The 25,864-nt window shown below is 38.0% G+C and overlaps 1 protein-coding gene across 1 annotated transcript in view; it reads right to left on the bottom strand.

Moving 5' to 3' along the window:
- DGKI (diacylglycerol kinase iota) overlaps window positions 1-25,864 on the bottom strand; it is a 538,644-nt gene that overhangs the window by 303,739 nt on the left and 209,041 nt on the right. The window contains 4 exon segments of the mRNA XM_037836080.1: window positions 1,586-1,702; window positions 5,183-5,254; window positions 17,811-17,876; window positions 25,631-25,687. Coding sequence (XP_037692008.1) covers window positions 1,586-1,702; window positions 5,183-5,254; window positions 17,811-17,876; window positions 25,631-25,687 — 312 coding nt within the window.

Here is a 25,864-nt window from a genome sequence, read left to right as displayed (position 1 = left end):
AAATCCCTCCACAGCCAGACCTGAGCTACCTGATGCTAATTTCCCATGCACTCTCTACATAAACCTTGCACTTCACTCGAACTAGCCTCACAGTCCCATGAATATAATTTTGGGCACAGTGCCTTTGCTCATGACTGTACTTTCTCACTTGTCCACTGATCTAAATCCTACCCATCTTTCAAAAGCAGAATAAACCTACCACCTTCCTGAAGCTCTGCCTGATCTTGCCTAAGATGATTACAAGGTTCTTCAGAACAGAGATCATGTATTATATCATAATCCCTAGTAACCTTCCTGAAGCAATTTAGGTTTTCAGTGAATGAATATTCAATTTAAGTCCATGAAAAGAATACAGAACTTTAGGGGAAAGAAGCAAAGAAGTAGAAATGTCAAAGAGATTTAAAAATAACTCTAAACTGGAAATCAGTAAACTTGAATTTCAGACCAAAGTACTACAGCTAACTTGCTATGTTACCTTCAGCAACTCACTTAACATCTCTTCACATTTGGCTCTAAAATGTAAAATGAAAGGACTAGACTTCCCAAATTTTAAGGTGTAGATTCCAAATTTTAAAGTGTAGATACTAATTTGCCTCTGGAAAAGATCTCCCAAGGGCTTCCATGAATTATTACTTGGAAATGTTATTTCTAACCATTATCATCAGAGTCTAAATTTTACCTAAAACACACAAAGCCAAAAAAAAAATCCCTGATGTACCAGCTTTTAAATAAAACTGAGTCGACAAGAATAAATTGCATGATGTGTTTGGAGACCATATGAAATAGGACTTCCATGTCTTTTAGAGCTATCATATTCAGTAAGATGTCCTAAGGTACATGAACTTTGGGGGTGTCACAATCTCTCCCCTCATAGCATTGAAAGTCTGTCATCCCATAATCTGGACCCCAAAACTGGATGTCTAGTACAAATGCAGAAAAGTTTTCTTTCAAAGACAATAATCTTATTGAGAAACTACCACTATTTCCCAGAGTATTAGACACTCCCTAGGACAGAAAGTACAATGAGGAACAAACACAGAATGATATTAGGTATTAAGAGGATAAATTCTACTTTGCCTTAAGAATAGAGTGTTGCTCTCTAAGCAGGCCTTGTATGTCTAGGCAGGCCTTGACCCACAGTCTGTCTTTCAAGTTGGAAGTGGTAATGATCTTAACCAAACAAAAAAAGCCTGGACAGTTTGCCTCACAGTGATTCCCTGGGAATGCCCAGGCTGAAAGAGAAGAGAGTTGCATAAGAATTAGCTGTACCCAACACTAGTACTGAATGAAATGCTGGAGAGTTCCTATCAGAGAGAATATTACTGGAACATGAATAGGGAGAAAACAGTTCTGCTCTGAAACTTTGATTTCATTAGGATGGAGAGGCTGGTTCCATGACAGAACCCAACACAGTCAAGTGATGGGCCAATGGAATGATCTGTGGAAGCTAAGCATCGGGCAGTGGGAATGAGTGAGCAGAGGTCACAGGAACCCAAAGACTAGTCAGGGGGTGGGAGGAAGCAAGAAGCAGCAGTTAATTTTCTCTCTGCACCTGCCCAGCAGCATCAGGGTCCCCAGCAGTTACCTGTGGTTTCTTCACCTTAATGATCCAGGTGGGTGGGACAATAACAGCAGCATGAGCCCCCAGGGAGCAGGGTTCCTCAATGTGATGCAGCATGAAGCAGGTCACCTTATTATGAAACTAAAGAGAAAAATAGGCCAATAAACAATTCTGGGCAAAGGGCAGCCTTGCAACAAGAAGGATTAAGAGCATGCACACACATATACACAGACACACACACATATGCACACATGTGCACGCACACGCAGGCACACAGAAATGAGCATGGATGCACACACGAGTGTGCATGCATGCATGGACAAACACACACACATACACTGAGGACACTAACCCAGAAATTTAGAGAGCAGATTTCAAATTCATTACAGTTTACAAATTTATAACTGACAATAAGAGATTAATCTAGTAGTGCAAGGCCTGCTAAAACATTCTAACCTTTTAATAGGATATTTACATAAAGATGCTGGGGTCTTAGAGAGCCCCATTAACCTCCACTTTTGGCACACAATTTTTGTTTCAATTGACTTAACGCTGATCATGGACTTGGATGATTTGGGATTATGTCCAAAAGAAAATAGAGACAAGCACAGAGGCCATGCCTACCATCTGCCTCTCTTTTTTCTATCCATCGATGTAAATCCTGCCCAAGTAGTCCCTCTGGGTTAGGGGAGCCAGGAAAGGAGCAAGATATCTCTCCTAGGAGTTGCTCCTCCAAGAGGTAACAATGAACAAAGGGATTGTTTCAGCAAGGGTTGCTTTAGGGAAATGTATCCAAACTTCTTTCACTAAAAAATTACAATCGCCCAATGATACTTGGCAAGTCTAAAGTGCTTTTTGTTTTAAAAGGAAGGAAGTAAATACAGACTAATGATTATAACAATACCTCAGTGTTATGGGCTTAACTAACTCCCACTGTGACACTGAGTGACCTTGGGCCAATCACATTTTCAATCATCTTTTTGTGTGGCTGTAAAATGATAATGGTGCATGGTAGCAGTAATTTCCTAATAAGCATAAAAGCCACTTTACACAATAACTATGTGCCTTATAATTTTAATCATAGTGATTTTCAAAAATTGACTATCAGTTCCTACTTGGATTATACTTAAGGTGACCATATAATTTATCATCTTAACTCAAACAATTTAAGAGTGAAAGGGAACATTGATAATAATTATGCTGGAACAACAGGCATAAATTAGGACTGTCTCAGAAAAACTGGCAAGTATGAGCAATGTAATTATACTATGTAAATCAGAGAGATTTTGTCTTCATTTCTGCATGTTGTCAAGATCTGCCATTATCCAGTGGCTAATTACAAGTTAATTTATTAAATAAGTACAAAATACTGATTAATAAAATAATTAATAATTTCCCTTTGCCACCAATTATTTATTATCAGTAAACAATTAAATATGTCAGAAGAATATTATTTGAGTACTTTCTTTTAAAAATTGATTTTTTTTGTTTTAGCAACTCAAGTCCCCAAATGCATGGCTACTCCATTTCTAAAATGACAGGGATCTTAAGAGACTGCCTATTTCAACTCTCCCAATTTACACTTGAATATCTCTAATCTAGACAGTGGTAGGTCCAAGACTGCATAACTTTCATGTAGTTGAGTCAGAACCTGAATGCAGGAAACCTAGCTCCTGGCTAGTGTTCTTTCTGTGGCACCACACTTATTTGTTTGACATCAGATATGCAAGAAGGGATTATCTATACTTTTAAAACATATTACCTTTTTTAACTTGCATTTAGTCCTTGAAAAATCACATTCTACAATGTAGGAAACTCATAGTTATATGGTAGTGGCCAAAGCTATGCCACAATGATCAAGTGAAAATTCAGCCTTCCTAGCGTTTTGAATGGACTGTAGATTAATGGAAAGAGCATACACATTCTGTAAAGTGAGACTGATTTCCCAAATTACTTGACCATGGATAAATCATCAAAGCATCCTGGCTACACAGGGCAGGAGCAGATCAGCCCATCAGAGCATATACTGCCAATGATGCTGTCCTGCAAATTAGGTCCTCACCACATCAGGGAAACCAGCAGCATGGATATTGTTAGGGACACCTGGACACTCAATCTGCCATCTCCTCCCCAGATGGAGATATTGCCTAGATGAAGCAGTGTTTCATTCAAGAACTAGCATAGCTCTGTATTTGCAAAAATTTCCTTGAGAAGAAGCACAGTGATTATCTGTGTAACAAATAACTGAAAGGCCAAGAATATAAAATAACAGGAGGGTGACACAACAAGAATTGAGTTTTCCAGACCAACGAGTAACAGTAGGTTCTTCTGACAGATGGGGGCCTTGGGGAATTATGAGAGGGAAATTGTTGGGTTTATCCTTATGCGATTGCCAAAATTCAAATGTTTTTGATCTATAGAAATGTCAATTTCTTGTGTTTCAGCCAAGACTTGTGTTTCTGCTCCTGACTTGTGGCCCTGTGTGGCTAGTTAATTTTGATGTTCACAGAGGGGTGAGGTCTCTTCTTGCAAACCCTTAACCTTGTTGAAACCCCACAGCCCTTTTCTTTTTGGGTCTGCTTTGCAATGAGGTGACTATATATCCCCATTCTCCATTCATTCAAAAGAGTTGGTAGATTGATAGATGAGAGTAGGGTTAGCAAACTTTTCTATAAAGACAACAGCTAGTAAATATTTTAGGCTTTGTGGACCACACAGTCTCTGTCATAACTACTCAACTTGGCTGTTGTAGAGCAAAAGCAGTCATGGACAATACATAAATGCAAAAACAGCTACAGACAATATATAAACAAATAGGTGTAGCTATGTTTCCATAAACCTTTAATTACAAAAACATGTGGCAGGCAAGATTTGGCCCACATGTTGTAGTTTGCAACTCAGGATTAGAGTATGCATCATCTGGTAAGAGAAAAAACAGGTACATAGGCAAACAAATAAGAAATGCAGCCTTTGGTTGAGACAGGAGATAGGTGTTCAAAAATAGAAAAAGGGGCACATAAAAGAGAAGATAAGTTAATGGGGAAATTACCATCAGATCTCAATAAATATGTATGTTCAAATGAAAGGAAGAGCTACATTTCAATGGGCATACACAACATCCACATCTGAAGAAGTATACAGGAACCACTCTTCTTATCGTAACACTTAACCCCATAAAAAAGTCACCAGCATCAAAAACAAAAGAACAAAGATGCCTCAATTCCTGTGAGAGAGAAACAGCTAACATCATGCATTGCTTTATAGCAGCTTCCTACCGTAGGAAGAGGGCTCAAAGATCTAGAACAGTGGGGTGGGGCATGGTGGGGGAGTGACACCCCCCACATATTAGTCCCAGGACTAGAATGAGGGGAGAACTTCTCAATCTCTGATCCCATGTTTCAGTGTACATAAAATGAAGGTGTTAATTTATCTCTGTAGGTTCTTCTGTTCATATATCCTATGGCTCTATGGCTTTAATCTTTCTTCTAAGAATCTTGAATGAAAGAAGTAATAGCTAAATCAGGCTAGCCATCCACTTAGAGACAGGAACTCAGGCAATGACATTAAGCCTAATTTGATAAAATATGAGCCCGCCTTGCTTTATTTAATCCCAAAACTTACCGCCTGCTTGCACCAGGAACAGCTGATAGCCACAATCTCTTTACTGTGGAAGGAGAACTTTTGCTGGAATCCCTGGGATATTAGGACAAGAGACAGAGAATTTAAAATCATCTCAATCACAAAATGCATTTGCCCTCCTGAAGTTCAAAGAAGTGACCAAGGCCAGAATTGTCACTCATCACTTGAGATAATGGGACGGCAAATGCCACACTCAGCACTATGTTCTCCACCCTATGCCACCTAGAGTGCAAGAGAGGAGACAGAATTTCTGTACCACTAATAACTACTCAAGGTCAGCCACAAAAAGAAGAGCTTTTTTTTAAAAAAAAAATAAATGTGGCTGTGATGTATTTTTATAATAAGCAAAGGAAAAAGCACTATTGGTTTAATGATTCTATGTAACAATAGTCATCCATCTCAGGGCCTCTATACAACTTTTAGTGTCCAGGAACCCGGAGAGAGAGAAATTAAATATCAGAGAGATGGTATCTAGAAGTCAGGGTCTGGAGAAGTCCAAGGGTGTAGTAGCAAATTCAAACACATTCATCATCTCCTTGAGAAATCTGCACTCAAAACATGCAGCTTTTCAGTTTTTATTTTTCACCAGCAAGCAGCAGTGAGATTAATGGCATGACAAACACAATCCTCTTAAATGAACAAACACAATTACTGTTTTCATCAAGAACAGAAGAGGTGCCTTTTGACTGCTGCTGTCTCTAAATGGTTACTAGAGAGAAGCATAGAATAATGTTCAGGAAATTTTCTTAGCTTTCCTAAAGCTCATTCATTTCTATCTGCCTGTGAAATATGAACCAAAACAAACACAGGTAAAGTAAAGATAAAATTTTAAATGGGACTTTTGTAACATGATCAAAAGAAAACAGAAAGGTGTGATGGCCAGGAAAGCTATTTAAGGCACTTGTTGAATAAGTCTTGCTTGATACGTACAGAAAATTTTGAGTTAAAAAATCAATTTACACATTATTAAATGTGTCCCGATGATTCTTGCCTATCTGCAGCATTTTATATACTACTGAGCATTTCCTCCTTTTTGAACCTCTCTTTTCTCTTGGTTTCCTAATATACCACCCTGGTTCTCCTTCCATGTCAATGTCTTCTGCCTGTGGACATAAGACCAGTTTCAGTCCTCTGTGCTCTGTGATTCCTCCTCTAATCCTTCTCATTTGCCTCAACTTCAAATCTCACTCTCAGAAACATGCCCTCTTCTTAAAATCAGACTGTCTTGGATCTTGAAAAATTTCTTTATCAATACTCCTTTCTCAACAAGTTAAAGAGTAATTTAATATTAATAACTTCCTGTGCAGAAAACAGTTAACATAGCAAACCTGCAAGATACATCTGGGAACTTGAATTTCGAGAGGGTTCTCCATATTCCCAGAACAGTGCCTAAACTGTTTGTATAACTAATGTGGCTTATGCTGAACATCTGATTTCATGCTAGGCAAAGGGTATCTAGGTGACCAGTCCCCAGTAAAAACCCTGGGCACTGAGTCTCTAATGAGCCCTCCTGGGAGAGGACATTTCACACATGTTGTCACAAATCATTAGTAGAGGAATCAGCACAACCTGTATGAATCTACTGGGAGAGGACTGTTGGAAGCTTTTACCTGGTTTCCTCCAGACTTCTCCCCATGCACCTTTTCCTTTGCTAATTTTGCTTTGTATCCTTTCATTGTGATAAATCATAGCCATGAGTGTGATTACGTGCTGAGTCCTCTGAATCCTCCTAGCAAATCATCACACCTAGGGAAGGCCTGGAGTCCCCTAACACATTCCCCTCCCCCCAGATACTGACTCTTGCTATGCCTTCTGCTGTTTATGACAGCATTATTTCCCCAGCAGAGGATGCACAAGTTCTATGGCATGCCTGGACTAAAGGGCTGGGCCACATTTATGTCCATGTGTTTATTGCTGTGGTGGACAGTAATAACCCCTGCCTCTTCCAGCACCTGGGAGTTGCAACTGCTTGACTGGAATAGCTTACAGAAAGGATAGGTCTTTTCAAAGCTGATGCACAGACTCCCCAGTGTAAAATAAGATGGCACCAAATATTCAGGAATGACTTCAGCACTCTTAAAACGGTCTTCATCCTCACTCAAGTCACTTTTGGCTTCAGGAACAAAACAGATGCAATCCACTGTAGTGTTGAGTGCCAGGCTGATACAAGAAACAAACAATGAGGCCAGCCGTAGCTGGGGCACTGAGAACCCAGCCATGCAGAGTCCCTTGGAAATGAGCTTGGTGGTAATGAACTGCATGTTTTGTTTTGGACTCTGGTCTGGAAGATTCATGGAAAACATGGCTTTAGGGTTATAGTCTAACATTGGGACAAAAACAGAATCACAATGGAGTCTTCTTCATGGATCAAGTTCCCGCAGTCCACCTGCTATGGGGAGATTTTGGCTGGGCAATCAGAACAGTCAAAAGTGCCAGATTCCTAATTATCCATTTTTAAATGCTGGCCCAAATCTGCTATTATGGTACTTATCGATGTCTTGACTATTTGAATTTTAACTGACTTTATGATTTTTTTATTCAGTGCTATCAAGGAGGAAAACAGGGTTGTGAGGTCAGGGTCTTTGGTGCAACTGACTTAACTATAAATACCAAGAACCTTGAGGGATAAGGTCTTTTTCTTTTGTTCTTTGGATTTCTTTCAATCAAATTGAGCCTCTGAAATAAAGTTTTCAAATACAAGATTTATTCTGAATAGCTAAAGCTTTGTTGCTTCTTTTTTCTTCTGCAATCTAGGGCATGTACCAAAGGGCACTTAGTTTTACAGCTTCAGATGAAACCAGAAAAAAACAATGGCTTTACTTGAAACCAGTTGAAATTATTTTATTGCTTATGTACTTAACTAAGGAAAAAAGATATCACAAATTTAAGGCATAGGAATCTCAGTATAAGTTCACATTGTTAACACAAACTTTTCAGACTGTATCAAAAGACTAAGACATGATTTCCAGGACTTTTTCATTCCAGAAGCAGATGACTTCATGGAAGTAGACTGCTGGACCCAGCACCCTTGAATCAAGACGGACACCTGGAACAATGGCTACTGAGTTACATTTACTATTGTAGCCATGATATTTTTATTTCATATTTTTCTGACCATCCTGATGCTAGGGAAAAAATGCCTTATACAGATAATTAGTGTTCTATTCAAAAGGCCATTCTAAACAATATAATTTCTACAGTCAGTTTGTTCAAACACCACAATTACATGGAACTTTGCATAGGAAGTGAGATATGGTAGGTCTATATAGGTCAGAGTGAAATAGCAACATATCCCAAAGTAATTTGGGGAGAGAATAAAAATATATACTCGGGGCCTCCCTGAGGAGCTGGGGGAGGATACAGAGGTGTTGGACTTCCTCACCTGGATTGTTGCTGATGTTCTCACAAACACTGGGAACTGATGGCTTGATATGATGAGCCCTCTCTTAGGGCTTGCCCCTATGAAGCTTGTAGCTGCAAAGGAGAGGCTAAACCTGCTTATAATTGTGCCTAAGAGTGTCCCCTTGAGTGCCTCTTTGTTGCTCAGATGTGGCCCTCTCTCTCTACCTAAGCCACCTTGGCAGGTGATCTCGCTGCCTTCCTCCCTATGTGGGACCTGACTCCCAGGGGTGTAAATCTCCCCGGCAATGCAGGATATGACTCCTGGGGATGAATCTGGACCTGGCATCATGGGATTGAGAATATCTTCTTGACCAAAAGGAGGATGTGAAATGAAACAAAATAAAGCTTCAGTGGCTGAGGCACTCTGGTGGACATTCTTACGCACTATATAGATAACACTTTTTAAGTTTTAATGTATTGCAATAGCTAGCAGTAAATACCTGAAACTACCAAACTCCAACCCAGTAGCCTTGACTCTTGAAGACGATTGTATAACAATGTAGATTACAAGGGGTGACAGTGTGATTGTGAAAACCTTGTGGATTGCACTCCCTTTATCCAGTGTATGTATGGATGAGTAGATAAATGGGGACAAAAAGTAAATGAAAAATAGGATGGGATGGTGGGGGCGGTGATTGGGGTGTTCTTTTTTATTTTTATTTTTTATTCTTATTCTGATTCTTTCTGGTATAAGAGAAATATTCAAAAAAGATTGGGGTGATGACTGCACAACTATATAATGGCACTGTGAACAGTTGACTGTACACCATGGATGATTGTACGGTATGTGAATGTATCTCAATAAAACTGAATTGGAAAAACAGGCCAAAGCTTTACAAAACTTTAACTAACTGCTGGGTTTATATCATTGTCTTAGAATACCAGGGAGATTCCTTATATAAAAGGACTTTCCTAATGACGCAACCAGATACAATTATGATAATGTTGATTCCTAAAAATAAATTTCCTTATCTCTGATCGACCTACAGTTAATAATCTTACCAATAAAAATTATAATTTTAATGCTGATAATATTCACCAAGCAGAAAGTTTTGGGGGGAAAAAAAGACTATTTATAATGGTCTAAATTTTTTTAAAGATAGGGTTGCTGCCACTACGGTTCCTAACTATAAATCATGGTAGCTTTACGGTGAATCCATATAATACATAATCTTGCTGATGGCACCCATTACAGGAAATAACTGATAGTACTCAAAATCCTTACCTACTAGATTTAGGAAATGTCATTCTGCTGGTAGAACTAACTACATTTTCTTTTTGCATAAACTTAGATATCTTTGCCATAATTTCCCCCAGACAGATGGGAAAGAGTCTTATATTTGCCAAGGTTACTCAGATTGTGCCCCTCCTGGCTTCACATATTATTGCCCAGGTAATATTGCCATATAATGCATGCTAAAGAGAGCGAAAAGAATCTGCTACCCAGAAACAGTTCTTACTTCACTTTGGGCTTTTAATACATCTACTCCTCCTGGACCAGGTCTGGTTTATAGCATGTCTACTGGTTCCACAGATATATTAGGATTCATTTCCCTGTTCTCCAACTGTACAGTTTCAATCAACACACTTGGTAGTTGGCAAAACTGTAAAATTTGTTTCTCAGCCTGTTTTCTAAGGGCTACCATAGGGAAGAAACACAAATGAGACCCCCAAACCACTCTTTTAGTCATGATCTAAATCAAAACCAATTCCACATCCTTGAAATTAATAGGTATTTGTGATGGTTAAGTTCATGGGTCAACTTGGCCAGGTGATGGTGTCCAGGTGTCTGGTCAAGCAAGTACTGGCCTAATCATTACTTCAAGGATATTTGTGGCTGGTTAATAAACCAGAAGGCTGGTTTATTAAATCATCAGTAAATTGATTTCATCTTTGGCTGATTACATCAACGAAGGGCATGCCTTTTGCAATGAGAGAATTCAATCAGATGGATTTAATCCAATCAGTTGAAGACTTTTAAGGGAGAAGAGAGAGAACTTTCACTTCTTCTTCAGCCAGACAGCCTCTTCTGGAGAGTTCATCAAAGACCTTCATTGGAGTTGCCAGCTCGCTGCCTGCCCTACGGAATTTGGACTCGTGCATCCCCACAGTTGTGTGAGACACTTTTATAAAATCTCATTAACAGATATCTCCCATTGGTTCTGTTTCCCTGACTAATACAGTATTAGATGCTATTAAGTTAAAAATATTAAAGTTTGCGATCATGGTATTGTGCTAAAGATGTAAAAAATTATTATCTGATTGTCATCCTTATAGGTTAACAGAGGCAGAAGTGGTATTCCCTATCATAATACCATTTATTTCACTAGTTGAGCCCCTAAAAATCAGAAAGATACTGGAGGATTTGTACAGGGCCAGCAAAAATTCAACTCATTGTACCCCTACTGCAGCTACTGTGCCAAGTGTGGAATCTCTTGGCCTCAAGTACAACACATGAGGCCACTGGTTTGGCAAACAAATTCTTTTTCATCCCTATTAGAAGGAGAATCAAAACTGTTTGCCTTTATTTGTGAGAATGAACAGTGTACTTTTACAGTCTTGTCCCAGGATTTTTAACTTTTATGTACTTTATCCTAATATAATGCAAAGGGATCTGAACCATATGAACATTCTGCAGAAAACAACTTAATCCACTACATTGATGACAAGAAGTAGCAAGTACATTGGAGGCCTTGGTAGAAACGGTGGGAAAATAAACCCTATGAAGAATCAAAGTCCCCACACAACATCAGTGAAGCTTTGATGGTTCCGTGGTCCAAGGCATGCTGGAATATCCTCTCCAAACTAAAGAACAAGTTATTGCTTTACATATTTCTACCACTACCATTATTTCTACCACCAAGCATGAACCCCTTGGTAGGCCTCTCTGGGTTCCGGAGGCAGCATATTTCACATTTAGCAAAACTTCCCTGATTCATTTACTGCACATATATCTTGGTCTTAGAGTCTGTTTCTTGGGGAGTCTGACCTAAAATGCTGGCTTAGATGTGAAAAGGCAACAATGTGCCTATCCCTTTATGAGGAAGGACCATGAGGTTGAGACTATAAAAGAAAAATTCACCACTGAACAGCAGCACTTGCTTAGGAGATATCAAAACTGAATGCTGTGTTTCAGAACAGTTGCTTTTAACCAGCTGAAGCTGAAAAATAATGAATTATTATACCGATATACCAGACCCTTACAAGCAACTGAAGAGCCTTTCCTGATCAATGTAGTTTAACCAACACAGATGTGCTTTTAGATTAACCTGACTTGTTTAACCAGCTTGGATATACTTTTGGATTAATTCTGCCCTATAGAGAGGGAAATCTCCAAAATTTATCAGCAGAGATGTCATTAGCCCCTCTCTTTCCTAATACATAAAAAATCCTGATTTTTGCTTCTCAGTTTACTACTTGATGTATTTCTCCACTAGTCTGCATTCCTCTGCCTGAATAGTAAATAAACTAAACACTGGCTTTGTTTATCACTGTAGGGGTTCAATTTTTAAAATACATAAAAACGGTGAATTTCTTTTAGCAAAAGGGAACTTTACATGATTTTTTTTTTTTCCTTCTTGAAATCATATTTTATTGCACGATACACATTTTTTTTTTTTTTTCTTTTTAGTTAAAGGAGGCTTTGCTGACATCAATTTTCCAAATGTCCTTTTGACACTTCCAGGCTTTCACACGGAGGGCAAAGAATGAGATGTATGCCTTTCTTTATAAAGCGATTCGAGAAGGGCAATTTGAAAAGGTAGGTGAGCACAGAGAACCACAAAGGTGTTCTCAGACAGATCAGTTTGAGGTTTTAAGAAAGAGAAAAATGAGGAATGAAGATTTGGAGACTGATTGCATTACAGCTCTCCAGTCTGCATGCCCTTTGAAATCTTAATGTGTCCCAGGGATATGCATAGCCCAGTTTGTAAATAGTGTCTTAGAAGCTTCAGAACTTTCCCTTCTCATTCTGTAGATGTTTTTATTCATTCACTGCTGGCTTCTGCGCCTTCTCTTCTCCTTCTATCCCTTTCCCATTCATCTCCTACATCACTCCTCTCTTTCCTTTTCTTTACCTGTTTTCCATTTTGTTCAAGTTTCTTACTCTCCTCTAATTTTTCTCTTAAATATCCTTCTTTTCTTCATCTCTCCAACTCTTCCTTTTTGCTATTATCTCCCATTTATGAATTTTCAGTCTCTTGTCTGATAAGGATAACCTTATGTAAAATGTTAACATATCATTTTCTATGTTATATATAGATTTATGTATGGTCTTTATATTTGTGCACCATTTTTGCAGTTTGAAAATGTTACATGTCTTGCCCACTTAAAAAGCAGTGAAATACTAGATTTCATATTTCTCTCTTGAAAAATACTAAATTGCTTTTATTGTTATTTGCATGTACCCTATAATTGATTTGTTTTCATGTGGATCAAAAAGAAAGAACTAGCTCTTATCAACTGGCATCTAAAATGTGAGGCACACATTTGTCATATACTGGGCAATAACCTTGCTTTATATGCATTATCTCATATATTAGGCCATATCTCTGAATAGGAAAAAAAATTTCAAATATTGTTGGCTCTATTTTTCTTATTATTTGTTCATCTATTTCTAAATCACTATGTTTGAAGTAGTCATTTTAATAAAATGTTTTACTTGCTAATATAAGAGAGAGCAAGCACTTATGAATGTGTACTTGGATAGGTCCCATAAAAAGACTAGGCATCAAAACTGCAGTTTTATCATAGATATAAATACATCTAGGGTTAGATTCTGCTAAAAAAAAAAAAAAAGAGGGTAAACATATGGAAGCAGAATCAGTTCATGGAGGAAGAAAAGGAGAAGACATGAGGCCATCTGCCTCTTGGGTGCAGAGAAGCCATCTACAGGATGCCTGGGCATTTGGACTCTTTTGAGGTCTGAGCCAATGGCAGGACCATCTCCACTCCAATCCTGGCCAGAGCCTTGGGGAACCTGGATTCCTAAGCTCCAGAAGCACCAGCAGAAGCAACCAAAAGTGAGTACTAGGGTAGTGACAGTTGTGAAGAAGAAAGGGTACCAGAGTACCCAGAGCATCACGTTAACTGCAGCCACTAGGACATATCAATCACGCCCAAAGCCAGGAGAGCAGTGCAGTAACAAAATGACTGCAAAAGAACAGAGCGATTTCTTCTCCTGGGAACTGCAGCAATGGGTACTGCTTCTAAACCTTCAACCCCTATTCCCCTTTCCTGTTACTCAGCCAAGAACAGAAAGAAAAGCCACGTTTCCAGCAATTTTGTTGACAGGGACTCCAGGGAGAGGCTTGATTTCCTTGCCACTGTTGCATTCCTGCTCCACACATCCTCAGTAACAGAGGATTCCTCTGTTATTTCTGGTCAGACCCACAGACAGGCAAATAATCAACCCCTCCTAACCAATGCATGATTCCTTACCCTTACCCTTATCCTAATCTTTGAGCTTCCATTCTTTGTCCCTAGCCTAGCAGGGTCTCTTGAAAGATGACCTCGGGGCACACACGTTAAGACTGTCAGGGAATGATGTTTTAAGTTGATAAAGGAACACCCTTAAAAACACGAGGTTAAGTAGAGAAGGATGTATTTTAGGTAGAGAAGGAAGAATAGTATTTTCCATTATTTTTAGACTCTGCAAACCCTTTCATTTTTCATATAATATCTCAACCACCTCCATGGAATGTTTTTAATAATTCTGTTATTTTTGCATTATAAGATGCTGTTAAATATACTTCATTCAGATGTGTACATTTGAAACATTGCACCATAATTTAATTTTAACTTTGTTTTTAACAATATTCACCATAAGTAAAGATTAGTTTTGATATTTTCCCATTGAATAAATGCTGCATGCTGTTTAATTTACTTAAACTAATTACATAAGAAAGTAGCTATCATTTGTAGACAAATAATTCATAATGCAGAATGTTTGGTTAGTGAGCTGGAGAGGTATTAAAAATGTAGACCCAGGTTTAACTATGTGTTGTTGCATCGAAAGCTGCTTTTAAGACTTGATGTTCAAAATTTTTGAATTTTGAGTCTCAAAATACTAACTGGTTTATTTTCATAATTTTTACAATGTTTATAAACAAGGAAATAAAAACTATGCTGTCAGGTTAGGATTTATAAACATTTTATCACAATTACCACAATGCCAGGTTAGATGCCTTATTTCCTCAAAAATGAAAAGTAAAATTAGCTATAATCATCTCTATAATTTTTTCATTGCATATTGATTTTTTTAAATTACTATGGACCTTGCTGTAAAAGAACTTTGATGGAATGAACACAACATATAAGTCAGGTGAAGATCAGTCAGAGGTACATTTACAAAATATGTATGCATCCTCTCATAACCATTGATTGGATACAGATTTAAATTAAATAATATGTGCAAGATCAATCCTGTTTGCCCTTCCAGGTTCATTCTCCATCCTTCTCTACCTAATGTGATGCTATAAATAGTTGACTTTTATGGAGTACATCAACAGAGTCCCCCTCCCCTGTGTTCTGGTTTCTACTGCGTTTGGCCATTGGCGCAGGAAGATGAATGAGGTTGGAATATTTATTCCCCCAGCTGGTAAGTCACCTGAGGTTGGATGAGTCCATGACTAAAGGTTAAAGCTCCTGTTGAGGGGTCCTCTCCATCTCTTTCATCTTCAGACTTGGCTTGGCCAGGGCTCCCTGCTGTAACTAGCCTCAGGGTTCTCCGCTATCCCTTATGATGTCCATATACCCTGATCACACATTTGTAAACCATTTCTTAATTAAACTTTCATCAAATTCTGTACCATTTGTTTTCCATCATGTCTCTGACTCTTAATTAGTACAAGACTCTGCATAAAAACAATGTAAAACTATGTAATAGTCATAAACATGGCAGCCTGTGGTATTCAGTTAAGTGTTAAAGGAACTGAAGAATTGAATCATGAGCAACCTCATCTTAACATCCATTAAATGTCATACACATTCAGCCAAATACACATTCAAGGCTCAAGGGAAAATAAGTTCAAATATTTATTTATTGTTGATTTTAAAAGTAGAAATTAAAACCATAACACTCTTTAACTGTGAACACTACCTAATAACCCCAAAAGTTTGCAAACCACAAATTGAAAAAAAGTTTTAGAGTGAAGTGATTATTTTACACTCCTATCTATCTCAAGAGGTAAATTACAGAACAGTGTGCATTTGAACAAGCATACCTATATGTGTATGTGTATGTGTGTGTGAAGAGGGGTGGTCCCTGGATATGTTCAAATGTGCAATCCTATTGGTGAAAATTATGTATAGTACCAAAGTTTGGAATGAATTTTTAATCACTAAATCAATAAATAGAGACAGGAGCACAAGCTTTCCTGTAGTCCATGGTAGAGCTGGGATCCAAAGGACGATTCTTTATTACCTGGGAAGGAAACCCAAGGTCTAACACCATCCCATCCCATAAGAGCCTGCATCTCCAAGAATTCAGGAGCAGCTGGATTTTAAACATAGGAAATGAATATAACAGTGCAACACTATGGGAACCATGTGGAAAGAGCTGGGACCACTGACTTCCCCTTGACAGCTGTGGTGTGCAAAGCTGCAGGCATCCAAGATGTCTGCCTGAGAGCATTCAGCAAGAAAAGAGACAAGGCCATGGCAATTCAGGGTACAGGGAGTCCAGGCTTTCCTATTCGGTTTACTATGCCAAGAGAAGACAAAGCCAGAAAAGAGAGTGCAATATGACACTAGGGAATACTTGCCACAAAATTTGTAATGCTGATTGATTTTCTTTTAATAAAACTCCTCCAAGTCCATTATAGTTTGAAAGTTGTTGAGGTGATTCCAGCTAACAAGATGTCTAGTGAAGACATTTTTGAAAGTGAAGAGCCTCTACATCCAGACCCTACCCTTCACATCTCTGACTCAAAAATTGGTGTGTCTGTCTATCTCTTTTTGTCTCTTATACACACAAGCATTCTTATAAGAAATCTGTAGATAATCTACAGTCCTCTAATTAAGAGAAAATCCATATATCCCAAGGCAACACTGTAAGGGAAAAGGTAGATAGATCCTATGAAGGAAGGACATGTGAGAGTGGAGGTCTGCTCTCCTCTTCCCAGCCACGTTCAATGGCTGGGAAGAATCTCTCACCCCCTCCCCAACTTTTCCTCTTCTTTTTCCCTAACCCCCTTTCAACCTATTCCATCCAACCTTTTTAAGGGCTAGGAAGGAACCAACTGAGAGCCACTGGGTTGAACTGGAGGGGATACTAGTTGTAATGGAGGACACTGCCTTTGAGACTAAGGTATGTAGCCTTCCAAAGAAGAACCTGGTAAACAACAGCTACAGAGAGACATCTTCTTCATCAGTACTGGGCAAAAACAGCAAAATTAATGAAACTTTTTCCAAGTCTCGCTCACCCTCAATAACCCTGCCTCAGGCAGCCAATTCTACCTTGCTTCCCTCTATTGTCAAAAAAGCCATTACTGGTCAGCTCACCCCAGTGCTTGACTCAGAGGAGCCAATGAATAAAAAAGAAAATTAATAATTATCCAATGAGGAATATACTCTTCAAAATTATCTTGCTCTCCACTAAATCAAAGTTTCCCTTTACTGATGTCCATCAGCTTATTATTGATGTCATTTAAAAAAATCTTTATATGTGATGCACCACTACTTCCCGAGAGATCCTTGATCTCTAAAGTAGATTTTGTACATTGAAAAGAGTCATAACTCAAATTTGATGGGGTCAACAGCATATGGAACCTACAGAGTTTAACAGCATGTGGCCATACACCATCAATCCCTCGCGTCTTGCTTCTCTGCTGAAAATGCACTGTATCGTGAGGAGCTTGTATAAACAGTCATACCAAGGGAGAAAGTATACATATGTAACCACAAATGAGGAGGGCCATCTTTCTCCAGGAATTGGAAACATCTTCCTGTTTTGTTAAAACTCCTGCATAAGGGAAGTGTTATTTTTATAATAGCAGCAATGATTTTCACTAGAAGAGTGCAAACCCTACTGCCTCTTGCAGTGAGTTCAAGACTAAAACAAGCTCTTAAGGAAAGGGAAACCTGAGAAATAAGGTCTTTCAGAAAGGAAAGGAAGACTACTGGCAGTGGATTCTGGCAGCAGGCTCATCTACCTGGTGCTTGCAAGGCCTGTGGGAGCCTCCAGAGATGGACTGTCTGGGCCCCTTACCTTACCACACTGCTTACATTTTCCCTCCTGCCGCCGCCTGTGCACCCAGTGATGACGCACAAAATTCTGTGGGAAAACAAAATAAAATGAATATGTTTTAATTTATAAACATCAATATTAGCTTTCAGTGTCGTAAAAATATAGATTTCCTAAATCATAACCTGAGCTCATATAAGTACAAAAAAATGACATGTGTAATCATGATTAGTTGAACAGTAAACCTGAATCCACTTGGGAAAATGAAGCTGATCCTCTATTCCTGGAGGTTTTTTGTATTTGCACATGCCACTTATCACATCCTCCTTCCATGTAAATTCTTCCTAGTGGCAATTAGCCATGCCAAATTGCAGTTTTTACACTTTCTCACTAGCAAAACTCTGTGCATGTTTGTGAATGTGCCAGAAGACCCTGGGCTGGGAAGTAACTGAGGCACATAAAAGAAATATCCAAAGAGTAGTGAGAAAGTCGAGGAGAAAAGCTAAAACAACAATAATATACAACTCAGTTTAACAAACATTTATTTCATGCTTTATATGTGCCAGGCATGCACTGTGCTAAACATTCCAGCTAGAAAGAACTAATTTTTAGAAGAATTAAATTCTCAGAAAGAAAGAAATCTCCTGATTCCGGACATACATATTGAGAATTTTTCACTAGGAAAGTGAGGAACAGAAAAGGCAAAAAAAAAAAAAAAAAAAGCTATGTCATAGTCAAGAGATTTGGGTATATCATCAAAGTTTTTGCAATGACATTGTGTTTAACAGTCTTTGGATGCCATGAAATAGATTAGTTTTCAAGGTCTAGCCTAGTCAGGGAGATGTATGAAACACAGAAACTCGTCTTCCTCCTAAATAGACAAATCCTAAATAGATTTTTATGTAACACACATCACCACCAGCTCTTAGAATACATTTTAAGAGAGAAAGTTGTCAGGCACAATGATGCAGGTAAACTCTTATAACTTACATATAATTCATCCCTCTTTTTCCAATAGACCTAAAGTTCTACTAGGACTAAAGTCCTAATCTTTTTCCCTTGTCCTTTTCTAAGAAAACACATTCCACCTGAAACTAAAATGTCTACTGTAGGCTACAGTCCCAGTCCATATTTTCCCTTTGAAAGGACCTTAAATATATATTCAGTCATTCAACAAATACTTATTAAACACCTACTATTTTTCAAGCACTGTGCTAAGTTCAGAGGGACACAGAGAATAGATCAGTGTCAAAGAAAAAAAATGCTATAGAAAGGCATAAAATTCAGGCTGAAATGATTACCTCTAACAAGCATTAGCCTTACAAATACAAAAATGCCACCTCTATTTCTCTTAATAATGTCAAATCAATTTAAATTAAAACTAGACAAAGATCCTGGGAGAATAAATGATCTTTTAACTGTAATAAGATATAAAGAAGCATAATGGTTTCTCTAATCAGTTTAATTTTTGTCTTGTTTTTCCCAATGTCACAATTTAAGAAAACAAAGACACAATTCTTATACTGTTCTCAGAAAGAAGTTGATAATCATAGGTATCATTTATTGAGTACAAATTGTGTGCCAGGCACTTTTAAAATGCTCTACATGCAATCATTCACTTAATCATCACAAGACTTTTCATGAGTAGAGATGCTATTCAGTTGGTATGTGCCAACCAAGTCCTATGAGTTGCAAAAATATTGAAATATGTTGATAATGTTTGGTAAATTTTAATTTAGTGCCCCTACCACTTCCCTGGCTCCTTTCTTGCTGCCACAGCATCCTCCACCTCCTCACTATTGGAGACCAATCCCACCTCCTCCTTATCCAGCAACTAGAATGTTAATTTCTGGCATAATGGTTCTCCAGGATCCTGATCCAATGAGCTGCTATCTGACCACAAAACATGTTGCCTGGGCAATGCCACTGCTTCCTTCCAGGAGCATCAGAAAACTGGGCTCTACCCTACTGGTGGTGGTTGTTTGCACAAATGTACTTATGTACACGGGCAATTCTGGGTCCCATGGCTGGCTGTGGCTTTCAGGACTGTGGCAGCAATCCCAGGAACCTACACAGTTATCAGCTCCCATATCATCAGCTCGATGCTACAATACTACCAGGGATGCAGGTACCCAAGCCTCCACCTCTCTGTTTCACAGATGGAGTTATGCCAGCCCTTTATGATCCCTTCCAGTGATAAGATAAGAACTTTAGCTCACTGCCTGTTTAAGAATAAGGTCTGGGGAGGACTGGAGTCAACTGGCAATTGTGACATATCCCAATTCACATCATTATAGGGCATGTTATTGCAGGGTTTTACTTTTAATTATCAATACCACTCTCATTTTATGGAGAGGAGACCAAGGTATAGAGAGGTTACTTAAAGTATAAGGGTCAGAGCAAGGTTTTAGACCCAGGCAGACTGGCAGCAGAACCTCTGTGCTTGCAGTGCCTCTCCTATGCTCTGAAAGATTCTGTTCAACATGGTTCAATATGACATACCAATAAATGTTTCCAATGAGAGCCAATAGTGGAACTATTGAATATATAAAAATGGCAGACAGTATTATAAGTGACAGAAACAATTTAATATAATTGCTGTTATTTAGCAGAAGCTGAGGGAGAATGAACAATATTATGCATATTAAGAGAAATTGTCAACTTACTGAGACTGTAAATCACCTAATGACTATCAATTTAAAGAGAGTAACGTTGAAAGAATTTGATGCAATTACCTATGTCAAATCATGGATGACTGTGGGGATCATTTAGCTTGTGACAGTTCTAATTAATACAAGACTAAACCAACAATTTCCACAAATCAACAATTATTTAGACATTATAAAGCTAATTCAAGGATCGTTTGTGCTACAATTTACAGAATACCATGAATTTTAGTTTATTTAGGGAATAAAAGAACATATTTTAACTGTATTTAAATATTAATATATATGACTGTACCAGTTATTAATTTTAAATATCACTATTTTCTGGGAAATAGGTAAGAAACTAAGGCACAGATCTCTAAAGTAACTTAAACAAAAGCACTAATATAGAAGAAATTGAGTAAATGTCTCCAATCTATACGATTTGAGATATCAAGCATCCTTGTATTCTGAGTTCTTTTCAGACCTAATATAAATTTCTTCTCCCGCTGCTTAAACATAGTTTGAAAAAAGTAAACATCCAATAAATGTGTGTTGAATTGAATGAAATTTTCAATGTAATTTCCTTGAAAATTAAATCAGATGTTATCATTTTTTTGGATCAATTGCCATCAATAAGAAAAAAATATTTTCTAATCCTTATTTTCTAAGCACTTTCATTTTTCACACTATTTTCTTTTGACCATTATTCATATCTCTTAAACTGCTGAACTAAAATTAGACTCAAGACTCTTACACTACAAATATGAGTGTTGATACACTGCTGTTAAGATAGCAAAGGAAGTCTTCTAACATTGTATCTTTTTTCTGTTCATCAATAATCTCTGAATTATTAATACACAATCTTCAAGCATTGAGTAAGGGAAGGGCTATTATAGGTGTTAATATATTGGTGATACATTACCAGAATTTTATATTCAGTGTTCTTAGCAGTAATACATAACACAATTGATCAATGGTTTTCAAACAGCTAATTCTTTTCATAACACTATTCATAGAGAACCAAAGGATCTTAGCTTGTGGCTAAGAAAACTGAGACACACAAAAATTCAATTCAGAGGAGTTCAACAAATATTCATGAAATAACTTCCATGTGTCAGGCTCTATATTATAAGCAGTGTACAGTGATGGACAATTCCTGATCTAAATCCCTGCTCTAGAGGCACTTACAGCCTAGTCAAAAAGAAGTATAATTTAAACCCTGTCAAACTAATTCCAAAATTCTTGTTCTATTATTGACATTACGTAAATTGCATATCTCTTAACTGAGAATCTCAAAAGAGTCATAGTCTGTCATAACTTTCATTGTCAAAATGTCCTCTTAGATCGAGAGTTCTTAAACACTGCAGGAAAAACAGACCTCTTGAAAAGTTCATTCAATCAACATAGTCATTGATCGTATACTCTGTGTCCTGGTACGATGACTTTGGGACAAATTCCATGAATGACCTCCCAAAACTTACAAAAGAGGAGACTGATAACAAAGAAGCAAATAAGGAATAAGCATAAATAATCATGAAATACAAAGTTCTCTGAAGAGACAGAGCAAGGTGCTGTGATAAAGAACCATGTGCTACCTAGTTAGAAGTAGTTGTCATCAAGGTAGGCCTCTGAGGAAATGATATTTAAGCCAAGGGCTAACTTTAAGAAATAGACAGCCATGAAAAGAGATTCCCATTACAGCAACAATATACACATATTTATCTGAAGGTGGGGGAATATTTTGGGTGCACTTCAAGAACTGAGAGACCATGTGGCAGGAGGATGGGGCTGGAGAGGTAGGCAGAGGCCAGACTATGCCAAACTTTTCATGGCATGACAAGGGGTTTGGATTTTGCTCAAAGTACTACGGAAAGCATTGAACAATTTTAAGCTGGAAAACGGCATTATCCAATTTTTATCGTAAAAATCAGTCTCTGAAATTATGGGTGGATTGAAGGGGGGTGGGAATTGAAGCTACTGCAGTGGTCAAGGATGAGAAATTATGGTGCCTAGACTAAGGTGCTAAAAAGGAAATGGAGATAAATAGACAGATTTGAAATATATTTTATAAGTAAAATTGATAAGACTTGCTAATGAATTAGATGTGGAAAGTGAGATAAGGAGTCAATATGTGCCCCCTAGTTTTCTCGATTGAGGAGCTGGATCAGTAGCCATCTCATTTTCCGAGATGCAAAAGATTTGAAAAAGTAGTTTTTATGGGTATGGAAATAAAGAGTTTAGTTTTTGACACATTATATTTGAGATGACTGTGATACTTCCAATGGACCTGTCAAGTGGAACTCCAAGAAGTCTCGTCTGGAATGTAAAGTTAGGAGTTGCCATTGCAGGCATGGTCTTCAAAGCCAAGAATTTGAATGAGACCTTCTGCAGAGAAAAGAGAACAAGCCTGAGGAATATGTAAAGGTCAAGTGGAGTGATCAGTGAAAGTGAGTAGGAAGGACTATCCAGTGAAGTAACAGTGAAATATGAAAAGAGTGATGTCAAAAATCCAGAGAGGAGAGCGTTTAAAGCAAGATGGAATATTCAGTAATTGGAATATTATTGAGAGATTGAATTAGAAGAGAACAGAAAATATATATTGGATTTGGCATCAGGGAGATAATTGGTAACATTGAAAAAGAAACTTTAGTGCATAGATAAAGGAAAAGGTTAAAATGACTAGAAGGTGACATAAGGAAAACAACTTATACAGATGACGCTTTTAGGAAGTTTGGCAGTGAAAACAAAGCTGAGAATCAGATCAGCAGTTAAAGGCACAGCTGGAGGAATATTTTTGTTTGTTTGTTTTTAAGGTGGGAAATATTCGGGATTGTCGAGAGAGAGAGACAGAGACAGAGACAAAGAGACAGAGAGAGAAGAGGAGGGAGCTACAGGTAGATCTGTAGATCCTCTAGTTGGAACTTCATAAACTTCTTCTTAAAAACACAAAACTCTCCTCTATTTCCCTAAATAAAACTCCTCAATTTGGGCTTTTACTGAAATATCCTCTGGCCAATGATACAGTACACTCTAATGGTGTCAAAGGGAACTGACAACCCTATCATTTCCCAGAGGTTATCTTCACCCTATGCATGCCCCATAACCTTATTGCTGCCACAATGGACAAACATCATGGGAAAAGCCACCAAATAGGGGCAACCACTTTTTCCTCTCTCTGAGACTGCCACCCCCAAACCAATTCCCTTTCCATGTTTTCTCCCAACCCCTTTTATTATCAATGACAATGAGATCATTTTTTACCATAGTGTCATCTTTCATTAACTGTAAAGCGTTAGTGTTCCTCTCTGTCCTTAGACATCTTCTATTCCTATTCTACACATTGATCAAGTCCCATGGCTTTAATTACTATCTATATGCTGACAACTCACAAGATTCTTCCCTCCAACCCAATTTTTTCAAAAGCTCCAAACCCATTCAGCTTTCTACTGGGCAAGTCCAATCACGGACTCTAAGTACACCTTAAACTTGAGAGCTTTACAGCTAAACTCATCATCTCTTCCATTCCCAAGTCAACTTATTTTCCAACATCTAATTTCCAACATCTAATCAGTTTTCCAGGGTAGAGCCAGGTTAATTACATAGGACTCCTCCTTATTCATGTCCAAAATCCAATCAATTACTACATCCTGTCAATTTTGTTTCCTTCCAACTCATATCTACCAATTTTTTACATCCCCAGTGTAACTCATTGTTCAGGCCACCATCATCTCTTGCCTGAATTACTAGAATAGCTTCTTAAATTGTCTCCATGCTTCCAGTATTTCTACTCTAGGACTAAATGGTATTCTCTCCACACTGCAGCCACAATAATATCTCCTGCTTAAAATGGTTTAGTGCTCCCCTCTCCCCTGCAGCTGCCCTGATTATAAGACTCTCAACCTGTAGCATGGCTTACAAGGACCTTCAGGGTCTAGACCCTTCTAAGCTCTTGGATCTCGTGTCTTACTGGCCATGTTCTCTCTCACTTCTGTGCTTGTGTGTATGTTGTTGTTTCTGTTTAGAAAGCTCTTACTCGCCTCCTAACACTCCCACCCACTTGACTTAGATAATGCTTTTTGGTCTCAGTTTAGTTGTCACCTATTCCAGGAAGCTTTCTCTGAGCCCTTCCTCTCTCTTACGTGTTCCAATATAGAACTGGTTTGAGGAGTGGGACAACTGTGAAGATTTCCAAAGGATGAATCTATCAGTGGAGATGAAACTAGCCTTCCTGGGAATATAAATAAAATGGAGAATATATACTTATCAAAAATTGTATTTGCTAAACTTTCTCATAATTATATAAGATGGTAGAGTTTGGGAGGAAGTAGGTAACAGGTGAGCAGGCTAAACTACATTCTAAGGAGGATGGGTTCTGCTAGTTTTATTTGCTGGGGAGTTCAACTTTGTGCCCAGAGCTAGACTGTTCAGGATATTACAGGAAGGCTGAGAATCTCTACCAGCAAGTTAGCTTCTCTAACTTTATCCACATAGTGTTCAGGGTCTCCTCAAAATAAAAGTTGAGCAAATATGTCTAAGCACAGCTCTGTTCCCATCATCACCTCCACTTACCACTAACCCATGAGAAACTGGTCTGCATTACAATTTCCTATTACCTCTTTGTCTTCACAACCAGACTGTATTGGTCAGGGACTGAGTACTGTGCATATGTCTATCTTACGACTGATCGACTGATGGATTGATTTACTTAACAGATGAAAACACTGAGATTTAGAGAGATTAAGTGAGATGCTAGTAAGGTAGCAAGCCAGGTTTTGAAACCAGACAGCCATATTCCAGTGTGCACACAAATAACCATTAACTATGCTGCCCCTGAATAGCTTAAATTCACTCAAAATTGAAAAATGGAATTAGAATTGACGAAGAGACAATAAAATGCTATTTCTGTCTTAACCTTTGATTCTGCCACCAGCCCTCCTTCCCATTCTAACTCCCTAGTCTCTGGTTCATTCAATCAGACTGTGGGTCCCTGATAAACTCCATGGAAGAACCAAGTGCAGATATACCTTTGAAGTGTAGAATACATCAGGAGACTTGAAGATTTTAATAACTAATAACAAGAAACTGATATAGAATGGAGGGAGATAGAATTTATTTTTAATTTCTGGTAAATACCTATGAACCCAATGAATAAGGGAAATAAAAGTAATATTTGAAATAGAGTTCTTAAATACTCACTTCTCTTGGAGATCTTGAGCCCCCTTCTCGAAATGTTGGTTTACATCTGAAATTAATCTGTCATTTCAAAAGAAAAATATATTATGTTAGGTATAAGCAAAGAATTATATTGAGTTGCCTGAAAAAACCAAGTGACAGATATTGAGATTACAAAAGAATAAGGAAGAAAATTTAGCATTTGTGGTAATTATGCACCCCAGAAAAAAACATAATCTTAATCCATTTCTGTGGGTG

This window comes from Choloepus didactylus, chromosome 5, assembly GCF_015220235.1.
Source record: "Choloepus didactylus isolate mChoDid1 chromosome 5, mChoDid1.pri, whole genome shotgun sequence".
In the NCBI taxonomy this organism is placed as follows: domain Eukaryota; kingdom Metazoa; phylum Chordata; class Mammalia; order Pilosa; family Megalonychidae; genus Choloepus; species Choloepus didactylus.
This window is presented reverse-complemented; position numbering and strand designations above follow the sequence as displayed.